This window comes from Girardinichthys multiradiatus, chromosome 11 (genome assembly GCF_021462225.1).
Source record: "Girardinichthys multiradiatus isolate DD_20200921_A chromosome 11, DD_fGirMul_XY1, whole genome shotgun sequence".
In the NCBI taxonomy this organism is placed as follows: domain Eukaryota; kingdom Metazoa; phylum Chordata; class Actinopteri; order Cyprinodontiformes; family Goodeidae; genus Girardinichthys; species Girardinichthys multiradiatus.
Window position 1 is genome coordinate 44,840,613 of NC_061804.1, and position 18,789 is coordinate 44,859,401.

General features: G+C 40.7%; 1 protein-coding gene across 3 annotated transcripts in view; it reads right to left on the reverse strand.

The window, feature by feature from the left end:
• The window catches only part of amot (angiomotin), a 111,126-nt gene that overhangs the window by 83,330 nt on the left and 9,007 nt on the right, over positions 1-18,789 (reverse strand). For 2 of the 3 annotated variants that reach the window (XM_047379065.1, XM_047379066.1), the window contains exon 3: positions 17,732-17,792. The exons of the other annotated variant lie outside the window; for it this stretch is intronic. In XM_047379065.1, the coding sequence (XP_047235021.1) occupies positions 17,732-17,792 (61 nt within the window). The remainder of the gene's footprint in view (positions 1-17,731; positions 17,793-18,789) is intronic. 3 annotated transcript variants of the gene reach the window in all.

Below are 18,789 nucleotides of genomic sequence, written 5' to 3' on the forward strand. Positions count from 1 at the left end.
ACAAAAAAAAAGATAGTCAACACCTTTTTCCAGCAAGAAGAACAGATTTATTATCAAAACAACAGAGGAAGAGGAAAATTTAGAGGCAGAGGACAAAACCGCAGGGGTCAGAGAGGAAGAGTGAGCAGAGGAAATTATAGACAATACACCTCAGGGTGCTGGTGTTGTGGAAAAGAAGGACATCTGGTCAGAGACTGTCCTGAGGAAAAAAAATTATTCAGCATGACTAGGACAGAAAACAAGTGAAATTGCTTCTAGTACCTCGGACACCGATGAAAACAAAAAAACCAAAAACACAAGGGCAGGATGTCCTCCTAAATTTCCAGGACCTTCTCTCCCTAGATAACATAAAACCTGAAGTTACCTTACTGTTGAATGGAAAATCAATTACTTTTCTTTGTGATACCAGAGCATGCAGGACCACCTGTAGAGAAACAATCCCAAATTCCAGACTTAGTGATCAGCAAATAACAGTAAGGTCAGCTAGTGGGAAATTGACACAAGTCTGTGAGTCTGAACCAGTTTGGATAAGAGATCCCAATGGACAGCCATGTCAGCTATCTATTCTAATGTTCCCTGAGTGTCCGGTGAATCTATTGGGACGAGATGGATTATTACATCTGGGGTTAGCATTAATTCCAACCTCAGAAGGACATATTGTATTAAAGAGAAAAGCAGAACTCAGCCAGGAAGATTATTTCATGTTAAAAGGAGTGAGACCACCTTATTACCACTATTCACTGGATGTTCCAAATAAGCCACCCGGGACAGCTTTATTAACAGAAGGATGAAATGTCATTACTCAACTACAAGATCAGATGACAACAGATGATCTACATATTACCATGTGGTATAAAAATACTCCTGGACCAGATAAAACTTATGAAAAAGCATTAACTAAAGTAACCCCTACAAATGTTATGGTAACTTATGTTTATACAGATGGGAAGAATAGTGCAGGAAGAGATGCATTTGCATACAAAGCAACAATGAGAAATATTCCTTACTGAACAGGAGGAACTGTTCTTGAATTAAGTCCCTAATAAGTTATGGTCAAAAGACCCTACTGATGTGGTTTTAGTAAAAGGAGTGTTACCTGTCCAAATTAGAGCAAAAACAGAATACAGGCCCAGTGTAAAACAATACATTTTGAAATAGGATGCTCGTGAAGGAATAAAACCAGTAATAAAGGATTTAATAACTGCAGGGGTGATGATAAAATGCGAGGACTCACCATGTAACACCCCCATTTTTCCAGTTAAAAAATAAGTTCCATCAACAGGATAGCGCATGGTACAAGACTTACAGACAGTTAATAATGCAGTTGTTCAGAGAGCACCGTGTGTTCCTGATCCTTATACATTATTAAATTCCCTAAGACCAGATGCTAGAATATTTACTATAGTTGATATAAGCAATGCATTTTTCTCTGTACCTGTAGATAAAGATAGTCAGTTCTGGTTTGCATTTACTTTTGAGGGACAAAGATATACTTATACCAGACTACCTCAAGGCTACTGTGAAAGTCCAACTATATACTCTCAGGTAATGAGTGCAAATATGGCCAAGTTTGACCCTCCAGGAGGTAGTCAGGTTTTACTATATGTTGATGATGTGCTATTAGCCTCTCCTGATGAGGAGACCTGTAAAAATGACACAATAGCATTATTAAAATATTTAGCAGAAGAAGGACACAAAGTCAGTAAAAAGAAACTTCAGTTGTGTAAAAATGAGGTTAAATACCTAAGCCACAATCTTAGCGCAGGGGGAAGCACAATTGTAGAAGAAAGGAAGACTGCAATTTTACAAGCTCCAAAACCAGTAAAAAAAAAAAAGCAAATTATGTCCTTTCTTGGACTAACTAATTATTGTAGAAACTGGGTGCCAAATTATGCAGAAATAGGAACTCCATTAAAAAAAAAAACTAATGTATGAGGAAGAGCTGAAAATGACGTCTGAACTGAAATGGAGTGTAGAAGCTGAAGATGGAAATTAACATGATTGTCAAGAATTAGCAGAAAAAGAAGCAAAAAACTAGAAGTGATTTGCAGGATCATGAAATAGTCTATGTGAATGATTTCTCCAAAAAAGATGAGAGAGGGAAGATACAAACAGGATATTGGTGGCATTGGTGACAAAAGATACAGTGTTAAAAGAAATGCAACAACAAAGCCCACCACAGGAGATAGAAATGTGGAAAAAACATGGAGCTGCAATAAAAGATAAAAACTATATTTGACCAGATAATAAACCTGTCCTACCAAAGAACCTATATAAATGGGTGGCAATATTTGAGCCATTGTGTTTCACAATTTTATTGAGTTAAATCACAGTGTAGGGAAAAAACGTTCTGTTTAGTCATTATAGATGCATTTTCTCAATGGATAGAACTATTTCCAACTAAACATTACAAGTACCTCAGGGCTAACACCCAATGAAACGTTATTTGGAAGACCATACAGATTACCACAGTTAAAAATAAGTGGGAGTTAGATGAAGAAGCTAACCTAGCTGATTATATGAGGAGTATGTTAGAAAAGCAACAGAAACAAAATCAAACTAATGAGGAATGTTCTATTTCCCAGGGGGAAAACCAATTAGTGGAACCAGGAGACTGAGTGTTAATAAGGAGTGTAAAAAAGAAACATTGGTATTTCACTTAAGTGGGAGGACCCATATTAGGTATTATTAACCACTCCCACAGTAGTAAAAATAACTGAGAGATCAACCTGGATACACCTTACACATTGTAAAAAGGTCATTTCAGTTGAAAGCTCCGTCAGGGGAAGTGATTTATAGACTGATAATAGGGTGGACCCAGACATTTAGAGTCTGGAGAGATCCGAAAGTCAGTGAAGAAAATTAAGACACTGGAACCAAAATTTCAGCCAAAATGACTTTTAGATGGATGAGCAATGCTGGGTATTTATTTTTTTTTTTCATATTGATTTTTTATTTTTCTGGTACTTCTGGGAACCAGTCAGGATGAATCAGAATGTAACAACACCTGCTATGAGTCATATTAAACAAGTAGCGCTAAATCAAGGAAGGCAAGATAACCTAACTATGTGTACTAAACAAACTTCTTATACTTATGGTATTCAAGTGTGCGTGAAATCTAAAACCACAGCTGTGGTGCTGATCCCACTCATTAGCTTGACCAAACGAGGAAGGAAAGGGCAGGATTATAGAAGTTATAAATGGTATTTAACTAATGACAGAAGAGACACCTCATGGTCCATGATGGTAGCTGATGAAGGAAATAATTGGACACCAGAGTGGGGCACCACTGATTATGCTAGTCATCAAAAGAAGTTGTTTAAGCTCCATAAAGCTGATAATGTAATCCAGGTAACAAAGCGAAGAGAGTAAAAGTATGTTAGGAAAGTTAACCACAGATGACTAGTTCCAGGTTATTACTGGAGTATCAGGAACAAATAATAATTGGTTATTGATGGTAGAGCAAGCGGCTAACATGACTAAAAGAGATTGTGTTGTGTGTATGGGTCCCAGGCTTTTGTTACAAATAATTCCAGCTTTGATACCACAACTCTGTGTGATGGAAGTAATGAATCAAACTAATCCTAATGAAATATGTCAGCACTGGGATTCTGTTTTTCCTGTAACCACAGCAGATAAGGACAAACCAGTATTCCATAAACGGGTCACCACTGGAAACTACACATGTATAAATATGACAGAGAGAGAGGCAATAAATTGGGAAATCTCACTGCAGTATGGTGTACTGCAATTGTAAAAGTAAATAAGTATTTTAAACCAGTCTCTAGAGGAGACATTTGGTGGTGGTGTGATGACGACAGGTTGTTTGATCGATTACCTTCAAAAGTAACGGGACTCTGTGCTCTAATTACTTTATTGTTACCAGTTTCAGTATATCCTATGTTAGTAGATGAAGTAACAGATGGACTATCTAGTGTAATCCCACATGATTGGCGTTATAGAAAGTGCAGAGCAGTAGCTTGGCAGACTGAGGGAGACTCTACATACATAGATGCTATAGATGAAGATAAATTAACTGATCAGGTTTGAATAAAGTATCTGTAAGTGGTGTACGATGAACAAAAACGTAGACAGGATCAACTATATCCATTACAATGTACAAAAACTAGGAAATTGGACACAAAGCGGGTTTGAACTGTCCATGACTAATTGGCTTCAACTTCCCTGATGTTGAATAGAAGTGCTTTGGACATGTTGTTAGCTGAAAAAGGAGGAGTTTGTGCAATTTTTGGAGAAAAATGCTGCACATTCATACCTGACAATATTGCTGCTGACTGACGGCAGCCTAACTAAAGCCATAGAAGGTTTGAGATCTCTAAATGGCAAAATGAAGGAGCATTCTGGAGTAGACACCTCGATGTGGGACTCCTGGCTGGATGTGTTTGGGAAGTATAAAATTTTGTATCATCAGTAGTAATTTCCTTTGCAGTGTTTGCTGCAATTTTTGACATTGTGTGGATGTTGTTGTATTCCCTGCCTTCGTTCTCTGCTTAACCGTTTCATCACCACAGCTATTTCTCCTATGGAAGACAGAGTTACCCAACTCTATCCGTTATTTAAACATCAGGATGATGAAGATGATGAGGATGCGACTGACCACTTTTCTGGCCTGTATCCAGATCCATTTCTATATGATTCTGTGATTTGAATGTCAGTAAGTATAATTGTCTTTGTACTCGTGAAAATAATCTTACAGTTAAAAATCTAAAAGAAGTGGCTGTTTAAGTGATATGAGAATATGAGCAGATATAAGATAAACAGGGAAGAAATGTTGGAGTAATTGAATATAGATTTATCTTATATTTTCTCCTATCCTTAAATTGACTATTTGATTTTTATAACCTTTCATGATGTTTGTGTGAGTAAAGGATGTGATGAGTTTGTCTGCAGGCAAAGATCATAAATGGAGCTGAGGAGGAAGCAGTCCGCAGTTGAGGAGGTCATAAAAGATGAAGGCTGATTGCGCTGAACAGAAGACGCACTGATCTTAAAATGATGGAGACTGTGGAAGTGTGTTGTTGAAAGATAATGGTGTTTATGACCTGTATACGATGCAGCTGTTGTTTCCCATCCTTAGAGAATGACGTTCTTTGTAACTAGGGACCCCCGAATGATAATAAAAAGAGAGGGTCGGACAGATGTTTTTCAGAGCGATATGAGATTTGTAACTGAACACATCTTGTCCGTTCCCCTCGCAGCGAGTAAATAACTAATTCTTTGTCTCTCTCTTCTTTTTGTGATGTTATAAGTATTTTAGGTTGTTTAAACCTGACATTAATGTCCTCTCCATATGGCTGGCACAGTGCACCCCAATCTGTAGCCTCAAAGCAACCTTGCAGGGCATCTTCAGCTTCATGTGAGAAGAGACAATTATCTCAATATACTTATCAATTCATTTTTCTATCTCTCACATTTAAGTTCCAACTCTTTAGTCCATAAGCATATACCTTTTTGGTAAAGTACATTTCGTTTTACACGCATTTTGGAGTCCTGCATGGACAACTACTATACTTTTTTTGTTGTTGAATACCTTCACTTAATATTTATCGTATAGTTTTGTAAATTTGACTAATAATGATTCATATGTTGTTAATTTCTGTTTCTTAGTATATTTTGTCCCAACATTCTGTTAGTGAATTACTTTTCAAGTTGATGATAGATTCTTCTGTTCTCACTCTCCTATACGTCTATACGTTTTTAGTTTGCCTTTTTGTACTTTTTTTCGACACCAAAATACAGGCAAATAATCACTTATATCATCGATTAATAATTCACCTAGTAAGTTATTTTCGATGTAAAATTGTTGTCTATAAGCGTAGTGCTCCGGGATGTGATCCAGCTAGGCCAGGTAATCTTTGGGTTGAAGGTCATAGTATGCATTTGGTTTATAAAATTATCTTTAGATACATGGTTGTTAGGAATGAGTCAGTCCCCACATATAAAAATAACTTTTCCAGTTTTTTCACAAGCATTCTTTCAATCAAGTCATTCAATATTTCTATATTACTCCCAGGAGTTCTATATATGCAAAACGTATTACAGTATTTTTCGTACTTTTTCTTAACAATTTATACAGTTAAACATTACAGAATATCAGTTAACGCCAACATTATTTCCAACACTTTCATTTTAATTTTGTATACACAAATATCGCAAGTCCACCTCCTCCTTTCTTTTGTCTGTTAATATACCTGTTAATATACCTGAACTCCACATTCTTATACTACTCTCCAATTTTGCATTATTTGCTGTTATTTCAGCTTTTAACTTTATGTTCTCTCTCTCTTCTCTTCGTAGAAGCTACACCTGGCCTGACTCTATATCTACCTGTGACACCTTCCTGGAAGGGGGGCATTGTCCAAGTTTCTGCTGCCAACAACTTAATGCTCACCTTCTACCGTTGATACACTTGGCCCCGTCTTTCAGTGTTTAACCCTACTTTTCTCCTAGACATAGCTACTCACTGAGCTTTTACTGTGACTAACTGTATGTGCTCCCTCTCATACTCTAAACTCAAAAACTGGCTTAGAGTTTATCTGTTTTTTCTTCCTAGATGAAACCACTAAAAGCTACATCCATTAACATTTACTTTTCCTTCCCATAGAAAGTACTCCTAGATCAGTGCTTTTGTGTTCTTTTTCTGTCTACGCTCTGTTCTCTCAAACCCCCAGTCGGTCGTGGCAGATGGCCGCTCACACAGAACCTGGTTCTGCTGGAGGTTTCTTCCTATTAAAAGGGTGTTTTTCCTCTCCACTGTCGCTACATGCATGCTCAGTATGAGAGATTGCTGCAAACATCGGACCGTTTCAGATTTCTTTTGTTTCAGTAAAGCCATCTTCTGCTTCCTTTTAACAAACCTCAGGATGTTCGCTTATTTGTTCTTGTTTTTCTTCTGAAGTAGTGCATGGGAGGCCTCAATGTCATTGCAGTCCAGAGTGATGCCCTTAGCCTGGAGGAATGTAGCTACTTATTGCTCTGTTGTTGTGACATCCAACTCTCCAGACTCTCCCCACTGTGAGAGCACACCGCTCAAGCGTACAAGTGGGGCTTCAAGTGTAGCCCTGTGACCATGGCGTAGTTCAAAAGGATATACTGTTCCAACTTCTGGTTCTCAAGAAAAGATAGCCCCTATTCCTTTTCCACATTCTGAATCTACAATGTTTTACTTTCTTCGACCAGGTTGAGAATACTGCTCTGCTGCAGCCTCGTTGTTGCAATTTCCTCAGCCAAAAAATCAAGAGACTGCTTAATATCCTCGACTTCCTCAATTTGCTGATGTTTCCTCAGAGCTATGATTAGAGTGACATGTTTGCCTGTTGACAGTACAACATAATTTTAGCCTACAGCAATGACTCAGCAGCAAATTGTCACCTGCTGATGATGCACAAGAAAGCCGACAAACCGTTGGCTCAGGACAAGTAGACTAAGGACATGGATTACTAGAACCATGTCCAGTGGTCTGATGAGACCGAGATAAACCTTTTTGGTTCAGATGGTTCTGCGGCGCCATCCAAGATGGTCGCCTCGGCGTGTTGGTGCGCATTGTTTTGTTTTGTTTTTTGCTTTAAAACGGTCTTCTGTGATGGTACCCGGAGCTCTCTCACCAGAGAAGAACTCATGAACATCAGGGCTACTACACCAGAGGAGTTATTTCCCACTTTTCTGCCTACTGCTCTGGAATTTCTGGACATTCTGGTTAAAGGTGCGCTCACCTTTGTTCACGCGGTGAAACGCCGGAAGAGAGGGAAACGGGCTGGGGTGCTGGTACGTCTTCGCCAGCGTGGACTACGAACACCGTTACCTGGAATATTTCTCTCTAACGTGCGCTCACTTCCCAACAAAATTGAGGAACTACAACTGTTGTTGGGGAAAAACAGGGACTTTTATTCATCGGCAGTTTTGTGCTTCACGGAGACGTGGCTGTGTGGATTAATACCGGACTCTGCGCTGCAGCTGGCAGGATTCCAGCTCTACAGAGCGGACAGAGACACGGAACTCTACGGCAAAGCGAAAGGTGGAGGAATCTGTTTTTACCTCAACAGTGGTTGGTGCAACGACGTGACAGTGATTCAGCAGCACTGTTCTCCAGACCTGGAATCCTTCATCATAAACTGTAAGCCTTTCTATTCCCCCCGTGAGTTCGCTTCGTTCATCCTGGTCGGTGTTTACATCCCGCCGCAAGCTAACGTGCAGGTCGCACAGCGCATGCTCGCCGACCAGATACTGAGTGGGGAGCGGACCAACCCGGACTCCTTAGTAATCGTCGTGGGCGACTTTAACAAAGGTAATCTCGCCCACGAACTCCCCAAATATAGACAGTTTATTAAATGACCGACCAGAGAGGACAACATTCTGGATCACTGTTACACCACCATCAGAGACGCTTATCACGCCGTCCCACGTGCTGCACTGGGCCAATCCGACCACATCATGGTCCACCTGATTCCTGCATACAGGCAGAAACTAAAGCTCTGCAAACCTGTTGTGAGGACGACAAGGAAGTGGAGCAGTGAGGCTGTGGAGAATCTCCAGGCGTGTTTAGGCTGTACAGACTGGGATGTGTTCAGGACTGCTACCAACAGTCTGGACGAGTACACAGAGGCTGTGACTTCCTACATCAGCTTCTGTGAGGACAGCTGTGTACCATCATGCACCAGGGTGAGTTACAACAACGACAAACCCTGGTTCACAGCTAAACTCAGAAGGTTAAGACTGGATAAGGAAGAGGCCTTCAGGAGTGGGGACAAAGACATATACAGAGAGGCAAAGTACAAGTTTGGCAAGGCAGTGAAAGAGGCCAAACGATTGTACTCTGAGAAGCTCCAAAACCAGTTCTCAGCCAACGACTCTGCGTCTGTCTGGAAAGGGCTCAAGCAAATCACCAACTACATGCCGAAAGCCCCCCACTCCATCAACGACCGACGCCTCGCCAACGACCTGAACGAGTTCTACTGCCGCTTTGAAAGACAAAGGGACAGTCCTGCAACCATCCCCCATGACGCCCCCCAACAGCTGCAGCCACAATCCACCACCCCCACTTCCCCAACCTCAAGAGGGTCCTTGGCACCTCCAACCCCCACCCTGAAGTTCCCCCCCACCAGCCCCCTACCCACGCCGAGGACGGCTCTTTCCATCCAGGAGAGGGACGTCAACAAACTCTTCAGGAGACAGAACCCCCGGAAAGCTGCTGGTCCGGATTCTGTCTCACCAGCCAGCCTGAAGCACTGCGCTGATCAGCTGTCTCCAGTCTTCACAGACATTTTTAACACCTCACTGGAGACATGTCATGTGCCAGCCTGCTTCAAGTCCTCCACCATCGTCCCTGTTCCCAAGAAGCCAAGGACCACAGGGCTTAATGACTTCAGACCCGTCGCCCTGACCTCTGTGGTGATGAAGTCCTTTGAGCGCCTTGCGCTCTCACACCTAAAAGACATCACTGACCCCCTCCTGGACCCCCTGCAGTTTGCCTACAGAGCCAACAGGTCTGTAGATGATGCAGTCAACCTAGCCCTTCACTTCATCCTCCGGCACCTGGACTCCACAGGAACCTATGCCAGGATCCTGTTTGTGGATTTCAGCTCTGCCTTCAACACCATCGTCCCAGTTCTGCTACAGGAGAAGCTCTTCCAGCTGAGTGTGCCCGACTCCACCTGCAGGTGGATCACTGACTTCCTGTCTGACAGGAAGCAGCGCGTGAGGCTGGGGAAGCACGTCTCTGACTCCCTGACCATCAGCACCGGTTTCCCCCAAGGCTGTGTTCTCTCTCCTCTGCTCTTCTCCCTGTACACCAACAGCTGCACCTCCAGTCACCAGTCTGTCAAGCTTCTGAAGTTTGCGGACGACACCACCCTGATCGGACTCATCTCTGATGGTGACGAGTCCGCGTACAGATGGGAAGTGGACCATCTGTTGGACTGGTGCAGCCAGAACAACCTTGAGCTCAACGCTCTAAAGACAGTGGAGATGGTTGTGGACTTCAGGCAGAACCCAGCCCCACCTGCCCCCATCGCCCTCTGTGACTCCACAATTGACACTGTGGAATCTTTCTGCTTCCTGGGAACCATCATCTCCCAGGATCTCAAGTGGGAGCCAAACATCAGCTCCCTCATCAAGAAAGCCCAGCAGAGGATGTTCTTTCTGCGGCAGCTGAAGAAATTCAACCTGCCAAAGACTATGATGGTGCACTTCTACACAGCCATCATTGAGTCCATCCTCACCTCCTCCATCACCATCTGGTACGCCGCTGCTACAGCCAAGGATAAGGGCAGGCTGCAGCGTGTCATTCGGTCTGCTGAGAAGGTGATTGACTGCAGTCTACTGTCGCTCCAGGAACTGTACACCTCCAGGACCCTGAAGCGGGCAGGGAAGATTCTGGCTGATCCCTCCCACCCCGGTCACAGACTCTTTGAGACTCTCCCCTCTGGCAGGAGGCTGCGGTCCATCCGGACCAAAACTTCACGCCACAAGAACAGTTTTTTCCCATCTGCCACCAGCCTGGTTAACAAAGCCCAGAAACCACCCTGACACTCTCCCTTTCCCCCACACCCCCCCTTTTTTGCTGACAGGACACCTGTAACCTGTAACTCTATGCGTTACATTAACGTTCAGCTTGGACTCCTGCTTTACTTGCACACTGATCACCTGCACTGTTGTATTGCTCTTGCATCTTATACTGCTCTATATTTACTCTCACTCACTTAAAACTGTGCACATATATTTATATTATATTGTAGATATGTTTATACTGTTTAATTTGTATTGTATTGCACCGACTACGCCAAAACAAATTCCTTGTATGTCCAAAAACGTACTTGGCAATAAAGCTTTTCTGATTCTGATTCTAATTCTGATGATGTTGAGCATGTGTGGCTACAATCAGGTGAGGAATACAAAGTTATGACGGATTATATAAAATTTTGTGTCAGTACTTGTATTCCTGTGGTAACCTACAGGACATTTCCAAACGCCAAACCTTGATTCACATCTCATATTACAAAGAGACTGAAAGAAAAACAAAAGATATTTCAATGTAAGGACTGGGTTTCTCTCAGAAAAATTGACAAGCAGATTAAAATAGACATTATTGAAGTTAAGCTCTATATAACTACATGCCATGGAACTCTGTCCTGTATTCTTTTCCATCATGCAAGAATCTAACAGTACTGCATGGTGGTCTACACTTTGGAGAACATCAATAATCATCACTCTGCCAAAGAAACTAGACCTCTCAGAACCGAATTACTACAGACCTGTTGCACTAACAACAATAGTGAGCAAATGTTACGAAATATTTATTTTACGTGCCATCTCGCTGACTGTCAATCCACAGCTGGACAAAAACCAGTTTGCTTACAAGCCCAAACAAGGTACAGAGGATGCTCTCCTTCAGCATCTGGACACACCTGGTAACTTTGCAGCAGTTCTTTTTGTAGATTTGAGTTCTGCAATCAACACAATTCAATGGCACCTGATGATGCACAAACTACAGCAGCTAAATATTCACTCCAACATTATTTACCTGATCCATAGTTTTACGAGCAGCAGACCACAGGTTGTGAGGATAGGCACATAACCGACTCCATGATTACCAACACATCAGGGCCTCCTGAAGGTTGTGTCCTTAGCCCTGTCCTCCACATGCTTTACACCAATGACTGCATATGCTCTACAGACATCACCACTTTTTAAAAGAAAACTCTGATGACACTGCAATTCTGGCTCTTCTGAATACTCCGCAATCTGTCATAGACTATAAGAGCTCAGTCATGCACTTCGCACAGTGGTGTCAAGACAATTATCTCTACATTAATTCTGACAAAACAATGGAAATGATTTTCACCTTGCCCACTTTCAGTACAAACCACATTTCCATCAATGGCAACATAATACAGAAGGTAACCACATTTAAATATCTTGGACACACCCTGGATAATAATTTTCCATTTGTACATCATATGTGTCAAATAAAGTTGCCCTTGATTTGTGCAGCTTCCCCACTTCAAAGGAATGGATGCACCCACACAGTTTTTGCACAACTGGAGTCCACTCAAAGACCAAACAGTTATCTTCTTTTATCTTCCATTTATTGATCAGTGTCAGGAAAATAGTTTTCTTTACAGTTGGTCTTAAGCAGGTAAAAACCTTTAAACAACCCCAAGAAATATATATATATATATATATATATATATATTTACAAATAAATATTATGAATATAATTGTATTTAAGTTTTACATAAATTATTTTATTTTACTCAAACTGCAATAAATAACACTAAGCTAAATGCTGTGAATCTCAACCCCTAAGAGTGCTTAAACAAAGTCAAATCAACAAAGTAACCAAGATAATATTTCTTTAACTTTAAAGGGCAATATTTAAATTTACTTGAATATTTACATTTCAAATGTTTACTCAGTAATATCAGCCATAAATAATGGTTGCAATATTTCACAAATACATGCGTTCAAGTTGTTTCCTTAGTCGGAATTATTAATTTTTCAATGTTTAATTTATACATGGTTTAACTTCACCAAATCCATCAGTTAAAATCACAGTGCAAATATTATTTGAAAGACATCAAATTCTCACATTAATATGCTAAACATTTATGAGGTTTTTTGACTACAACATTGTTTTTAAGTTCAGAGGTAGCAAACAAAACACCGGTGTTAATGAGCCACACAGCATACAGCTGATCCAGTGGCTTAGCTGAAGGAAAGCAAGCAATCTCATCCGTAAAGTAGCACTAAAGTCTCTTAATAACTCTCTGCCATGTCATTCGTATGCTCAGTGCCTTTCATGTTGCCCCACATCTTCTGCTGCTACTGTATCAGTGTATAATCAGTCCATTCTGTTTTACTGTTCTACCTGTTTTTACACCATGCCGTCCGTCGCAAATAAAAATAAGCTCCTCATGATCACTCACATTGCATTGAAAATAATCTGTTATTCCACACCAAACATCACAGAACTCAATGACAGAGCAATGGCCCGTCTCGCCAAATCAATAGTTTCAGACACTGAGCACTGACAGATATCGGACACTTGAATATATAAGGGCCGTTTTAAAAGGAGTTTTGTTCCTTCAGCCATTGCTATTGTAAACTAGCTGCCTCACTGATTTATTTCACCATTTGTTGTGCACTTATTCTGTGATTAATTTAGTGAATGGATCAATCAATCAATATAAAAAATAGCTTTATCTGTCTTCATCTATTTATATCTATTAGCACTGGGAACTATTAAAATTCATAATCAGGATTAATTGTACCGTATTTTCCGCACTATAAGGCGCACCGGATTATAAGGCGCACCTTCAATGAATGGCCTATTTTAGAACTTTTTTCATATATAGGGCGCACCGGATTATAAGGCGCATAGAATAGAAGCTACTGCAGTCAAACGTTTGACTGGGGTTGCGTTATGCATCCACTAGATGGAGCTGTGCTAAAGAGAATGTCAGATAAGTCAGTCAAGCTTTATTAATACACTACAAACCAGCGTTCTGATAACTCCATTCACTCTCATGGTAAGGTCTCCTCTACATAGAATTCTATTGAATAGAGCCAACCGCTCGTTAGGAATGCATTGGAGTCTATGAAGTTGAAATCAAACGTTAGTTAAAACGTGAAAGGGAACTTTTTCCTGATTCAGTAAACACGTAAAAGAAACAGTTTGATGCACTAAATCAAACATTAGTACTGTTAACCTTTCCTGTTTCTGTCCCCTGACCGTAGTCTGATGACACAGGGGAGACGCTTTCTCCAGGGCCGAAGTTACTAGTTTCCTCGGGGTTAACTCCCTCACTCATACGTTGCTGAGTTGAGCATGAAGAAACAGCATCAAAACACTGAGTTGTTGACGAGATTCGGGGTTCTTTTTAATGACTTTGCAGCACGTAAAAACACAGGGGTTTACAGACTCATACACCACTGCTCCGGTCACCGTCTCTACCCACCCCACACACACAATAATACCGACGTCACTCCTTCACTCTTGATTCTCAGCTACGGCAGCACACAGCGCCACCTCTGTCCGGAGGAGTAATGTCAACATCTTCCATACACACACACGAAACATACACCCCACACACTGAGCTTCTAATCACATATAGTTCAGGCAGTTCCTGCAACAGTACATTCAAACGTTATACACACACAAGTGGTGTTGGACTAGGAGTAAGTACAGTACAGGTGTTTACCGCTATTACTTCGGCGACGCCCCTGACTACGGTAGCCGTAATGCTTTGTAGTTTACCAGTCGTACTGAAACATTTTGACAGAGCGCCGTGTACAACCAGTATGGATCAACCAATTAACCAATTGATCCATATATAAGGCGCTCTGGATTACAAGGCGCACTGTCATTTTTTTGAAAAAATTAAAGATTTTTAAGTGCGCCTTATAGTGCGGAAAATACGGTACTGTAATGTACAAATTTCAATAATTAATTCATAAGTTGTGTTTTGTGGACTTACTTTAAAGATTTTATATGGACAAAAAGTCTAATAACATTTCATTTCCAGACAATTCAAAAATAAGATGCTTATCAACTGCAATATTCATTTATTATGGTTTAATAGTTAAAGCTGCAGTAGGTAACTTTTGTAAAAATTTGTATATATTTGTTAAAACTGTCACTATGAGACAGACAGTCTGCGAAACAAAATCAAGCTCATCTGGCTTCTCTCAGTGGTCCTACTGCCATTTGCAGAAATACACCTCTCCCGGTCACAAACAACCAATCTGAGCAAAAAGGAACGTCTTAGTAGTGTCAATCACGCTTGTGTACACACTGCTCATACCCCTGCCCTGCACAGCGCGTACTGTTGTTCAGGCTCAAGATTGCCACTGTGCTGCAGCTGTGCTAATGGCAGAGAAACAACCTAACGTTACAGGAAAACTGCCAATTTCTCGAGTGACACCTGCTCACAAAACAAAAAATAGTAAACAGAAGACGACCAATGATGAAAAGCAAGCTGCGCACATTGGCAGGCTCCAATGTGGGGCAGGAGCTGTGGAGGGAGGGCTGTAGCACAGCAGAGAGCAAACGTGGAAGTGTGTTTGTTCTAAGTGTCCTGAGTGTCCAGAATGGAGCCATGCCAGGTTCTGAGAGGGATTGAGGTGTTATTTCTTTCCATAATTAAGCTACAGGCTTCATGTGGCAACAGAGCAGTCGTTTCCCCACAATTATGTGTGTTGCCACTATTGGCGGAAACGCGTTACGTTGACATGGGGCGCACACAAGCAGTCAGGTCAGTTTGCTACAATCAGAATGATATGATCCGAACAAGCATTTACATGTCCGCCATTCAGTTTGACAATTGGCATAAACAACCCTTCTTATTCGGAATACAATTTCATTCCAATCGAGCGAAAACTGACCAGAATTTTATGACTGGCGAGTTTACATGATGCGTTTTTAAGCTGATTGGCCTTTTATTCAGAATATTTATTTCCATGTAAACATGCCTACTGATGTGTCTCCGTGTTCTCCCCCTCTCTGCTCCTTGTGTGCGCGTCTGCATGGCAAAGCCTTACATCAAGACTTACATAGGCATGTTCGTCCATCATAAATTAAAAACAATAGTCTATAATCATCTCCTGCTGCAGTAAGGTGGAAACTTGTGAGAACATACAGGCCCTGACCTTCAAAGATCCCAAATAAGGGGCGCTGAATTGCATGCGCAAAAAAATGTATTAGATATAAAAGGTTATGTCCCCTCTCTGTTCATTTGCGCAGGGGGCCTCAGAGTGCGTAATTGCACATGCAGAAGGCTGAGGTTTGAAGTTGTTCTACGAGCAGATGCTTTATGTTTGTGTTCCGAATAGACCTAGTCAAGCAAGGATTACACCCTGCTTCACCTTTAATAAAAATACTAGATTACATGCTATTGTGCAGGAGAGCAGAGCTGTGTCCAAAGGAGCGTGCGCCCACCGCCATAGGTGCGCACACAGGGACAGCTGTTCAGTGTTGTTTCTAGGCTGACAACACCTCACAATAAATTGGAATCATTTTTCACTGTATAAACCCTCCCCTGGCATATGTTCACATTCAAACTACGTAATGAAATTGATCCAGCTCCAATTGCTCTGCAGTGATACAATGTTACAGTCAATAAGCAATGTGCTTTGTTTAGTGACAAGGTTAAAGCATACAATGTCTTTCTCAACACATGGAAGTTTGGAAATGAAGGATTGAATCTGTGTAATAATGACTTTATTTCTTTGCATGATGTGCAATTACAGTTAACAGGCTGTGCGCGCTTGATCAGTTATGTGCGCATTTCGCCATGATCAGGTTTGTTCCCGTTCAGCAGCAGACAAGCTCACTGACAGCGATGAAGTGATCCAGACACAAGAAAAAGTGTTGCAAGGAGTTTTATCATAGGAGATATGTCATGGCTTTTGCATGTAACTGGCTCCATATCAGAGCTTAGATAATCCTACATAGAATCCTGTATTCTCATCTTTCTTATTATTTTTATTTTTGACAACCCAAATCTGTTGACACATGTACAGAAGATTCTCTCTCTCTCCGTCATCTGTCATTCTATCTATGCCTCCTTCTGGCCAAAGTGACAGCAGATATTTTTGCGTCCCAGTTAGTACCTGCATTTCAAACGTGCTAAATCTAGAGGAAAAAACAGCACCCGCAATCCGTTTCAGGTTTGATCAATTGCATTGCGTGTGGTAAAAGATTACATTTGCATATCCTTATGTCATAAATTTCTATGTTTGGTTATTATCATATGTTTTGCATATTCGTGAAGGCAAACATGCTAAAAGATTTGCTGTTCTGCTCATTTGGCTATTCAACTGATTTTACTCATGCAATCCGATTAGCTTCTCATTTGTAGATCAGCTTTGCGGATGCAACAGGTTTGTGTGTGGCTTTGTACACACAAACCTTTTGAAGATGAGGCCCAAATACGTTTAATAATTTACTACATGTCATGATTTTCTTGAGGGGATGACAGCCCCCACCCCCGGATAATGGTAGGCGAAACGCTGATGGGACAGCAATTTTCATTGTAATACATGCTGTATAATGACTATCTTACATAGTAACAAAGTGTCATATCTTTAGTGTTGCCACATGAAGACATATAATAAAAACCTTGCAACAATGTAAAGGGTGTACTCACTTGTGGGATACTGTAGATACACATTTTTATGCATATATCCTCTGGCTTTGCCAATGAATGAATGATAATAATATAGCAAAAAACCAATCACTGAAAAGTCTAATCCATAATTCTTCATTAGCTTTAAACTAAACTCATTCAGCTGTTAAGTGCATGTGTGAACAACAGGTGTATAAATAATCTTAGATCTGTCAAAATTAGAGTAAAGATTATGTGACAAAGGCTTGTCAGAATATGAAAAAGCAAAGCATATAGATTTACAAAGCTACACCATACACCATTTGGACATTTCCAAGCTGATTCAAGTAAATTGGAAACGTTCACCTTAAGACAAAAGCATGCATTTTAATTCAACATTCAACGATGCCAAAGAAACCAACACAAATGTATTTTAAATTTCACAACTTTTTCAGGGAACAGAAAATGTCCTGGGTAAAACAATCAGACTTTTGAACATGGTTAAGTGGAGTGTAATAATAGTTAATAACAGTTTGGTTTCTTCTGACAAAGATGAATGTCTATCACTTTACACCCATTTTAAAGAGAGGGAAAGATTATTCTATTACATGTTGAGCTTCCAGCTATCCTCGTCATTCTCAAGGATGAAGATGCTTTTTTCCGAAACATCTGTAGGTAAATGAGACAGAAATAAAAAATGTCTGTTTTAAAAGTTTTTTCAATCATTTCTTCTTAAAGGAGAAAGCGCACTTGTCCTAGATCCTGACGCTGTGACTGCATGATGTTCTTTCATAGCTCTTCAATTTTTAGAAAAATCTATTTGGGTATACAAATTAGACTGTACAGCTTTATAACACGATATAATCAAACAAAGGTTTGTATTTCTAACCATATTAACTGTGGTGTTGACTTTCATTGATTAACCCTAACAGTTAACCTAACCCTAACCATTAACAGTAAATTCCTAATCCTAAACTTAACCTACACTTAATTCAAACTATAACTGTAACCCTAACCCCTAGCTGTAAAAATTAGTAACCCAAACATGAGGATCAGGCCAATGTAAAGTTTATTCAGTTAGCCAGTAATAGCTGTAAATAGGCTATATAATTATGCCTAACCCTAAAACCACCTCTTACCCTAACCACTGCAACTACCCGCCAAATTAGGACCAGGCTTTGGTCTCCATGTGGTGTATCGATCTTCAGTAGGTAAGTAACTATACCACAAAGGTCCTAAGTAAGAGAAGCCTGCTGCTAAATTCTTCTTCAGTCATTTTTTTCTGTTACTCTCTTGCAAAACCAATCAAACATGAAAATTCTCCTACCTTTGTGGATTGAATATAATTTTCCGCTTAAACTAGAATCCACTGAATTTGACAATAGTTGTTTCCAAAATCAGGCAACTACCCGCTTTGAGCTCATGTGAGACAATTTTTTTTTCCATGTTCTGCTCACAGAGCATTCCCACACTAAAAACAGGTGGGGCAGGGTGGCAGACAGTGGAGTCTGGCAACAGTTCAGCTATGACTGCACCTCTATACTTGTGTATCATAATCTGGCAGCATTGAAACTGTCCTTTCATGGCTTGAAACTTACCACAAGAGGGCGTGCGAAAAGCACATTTATCCTGGTTTATTCGTGAGACATTATTTAGAATAATGAGT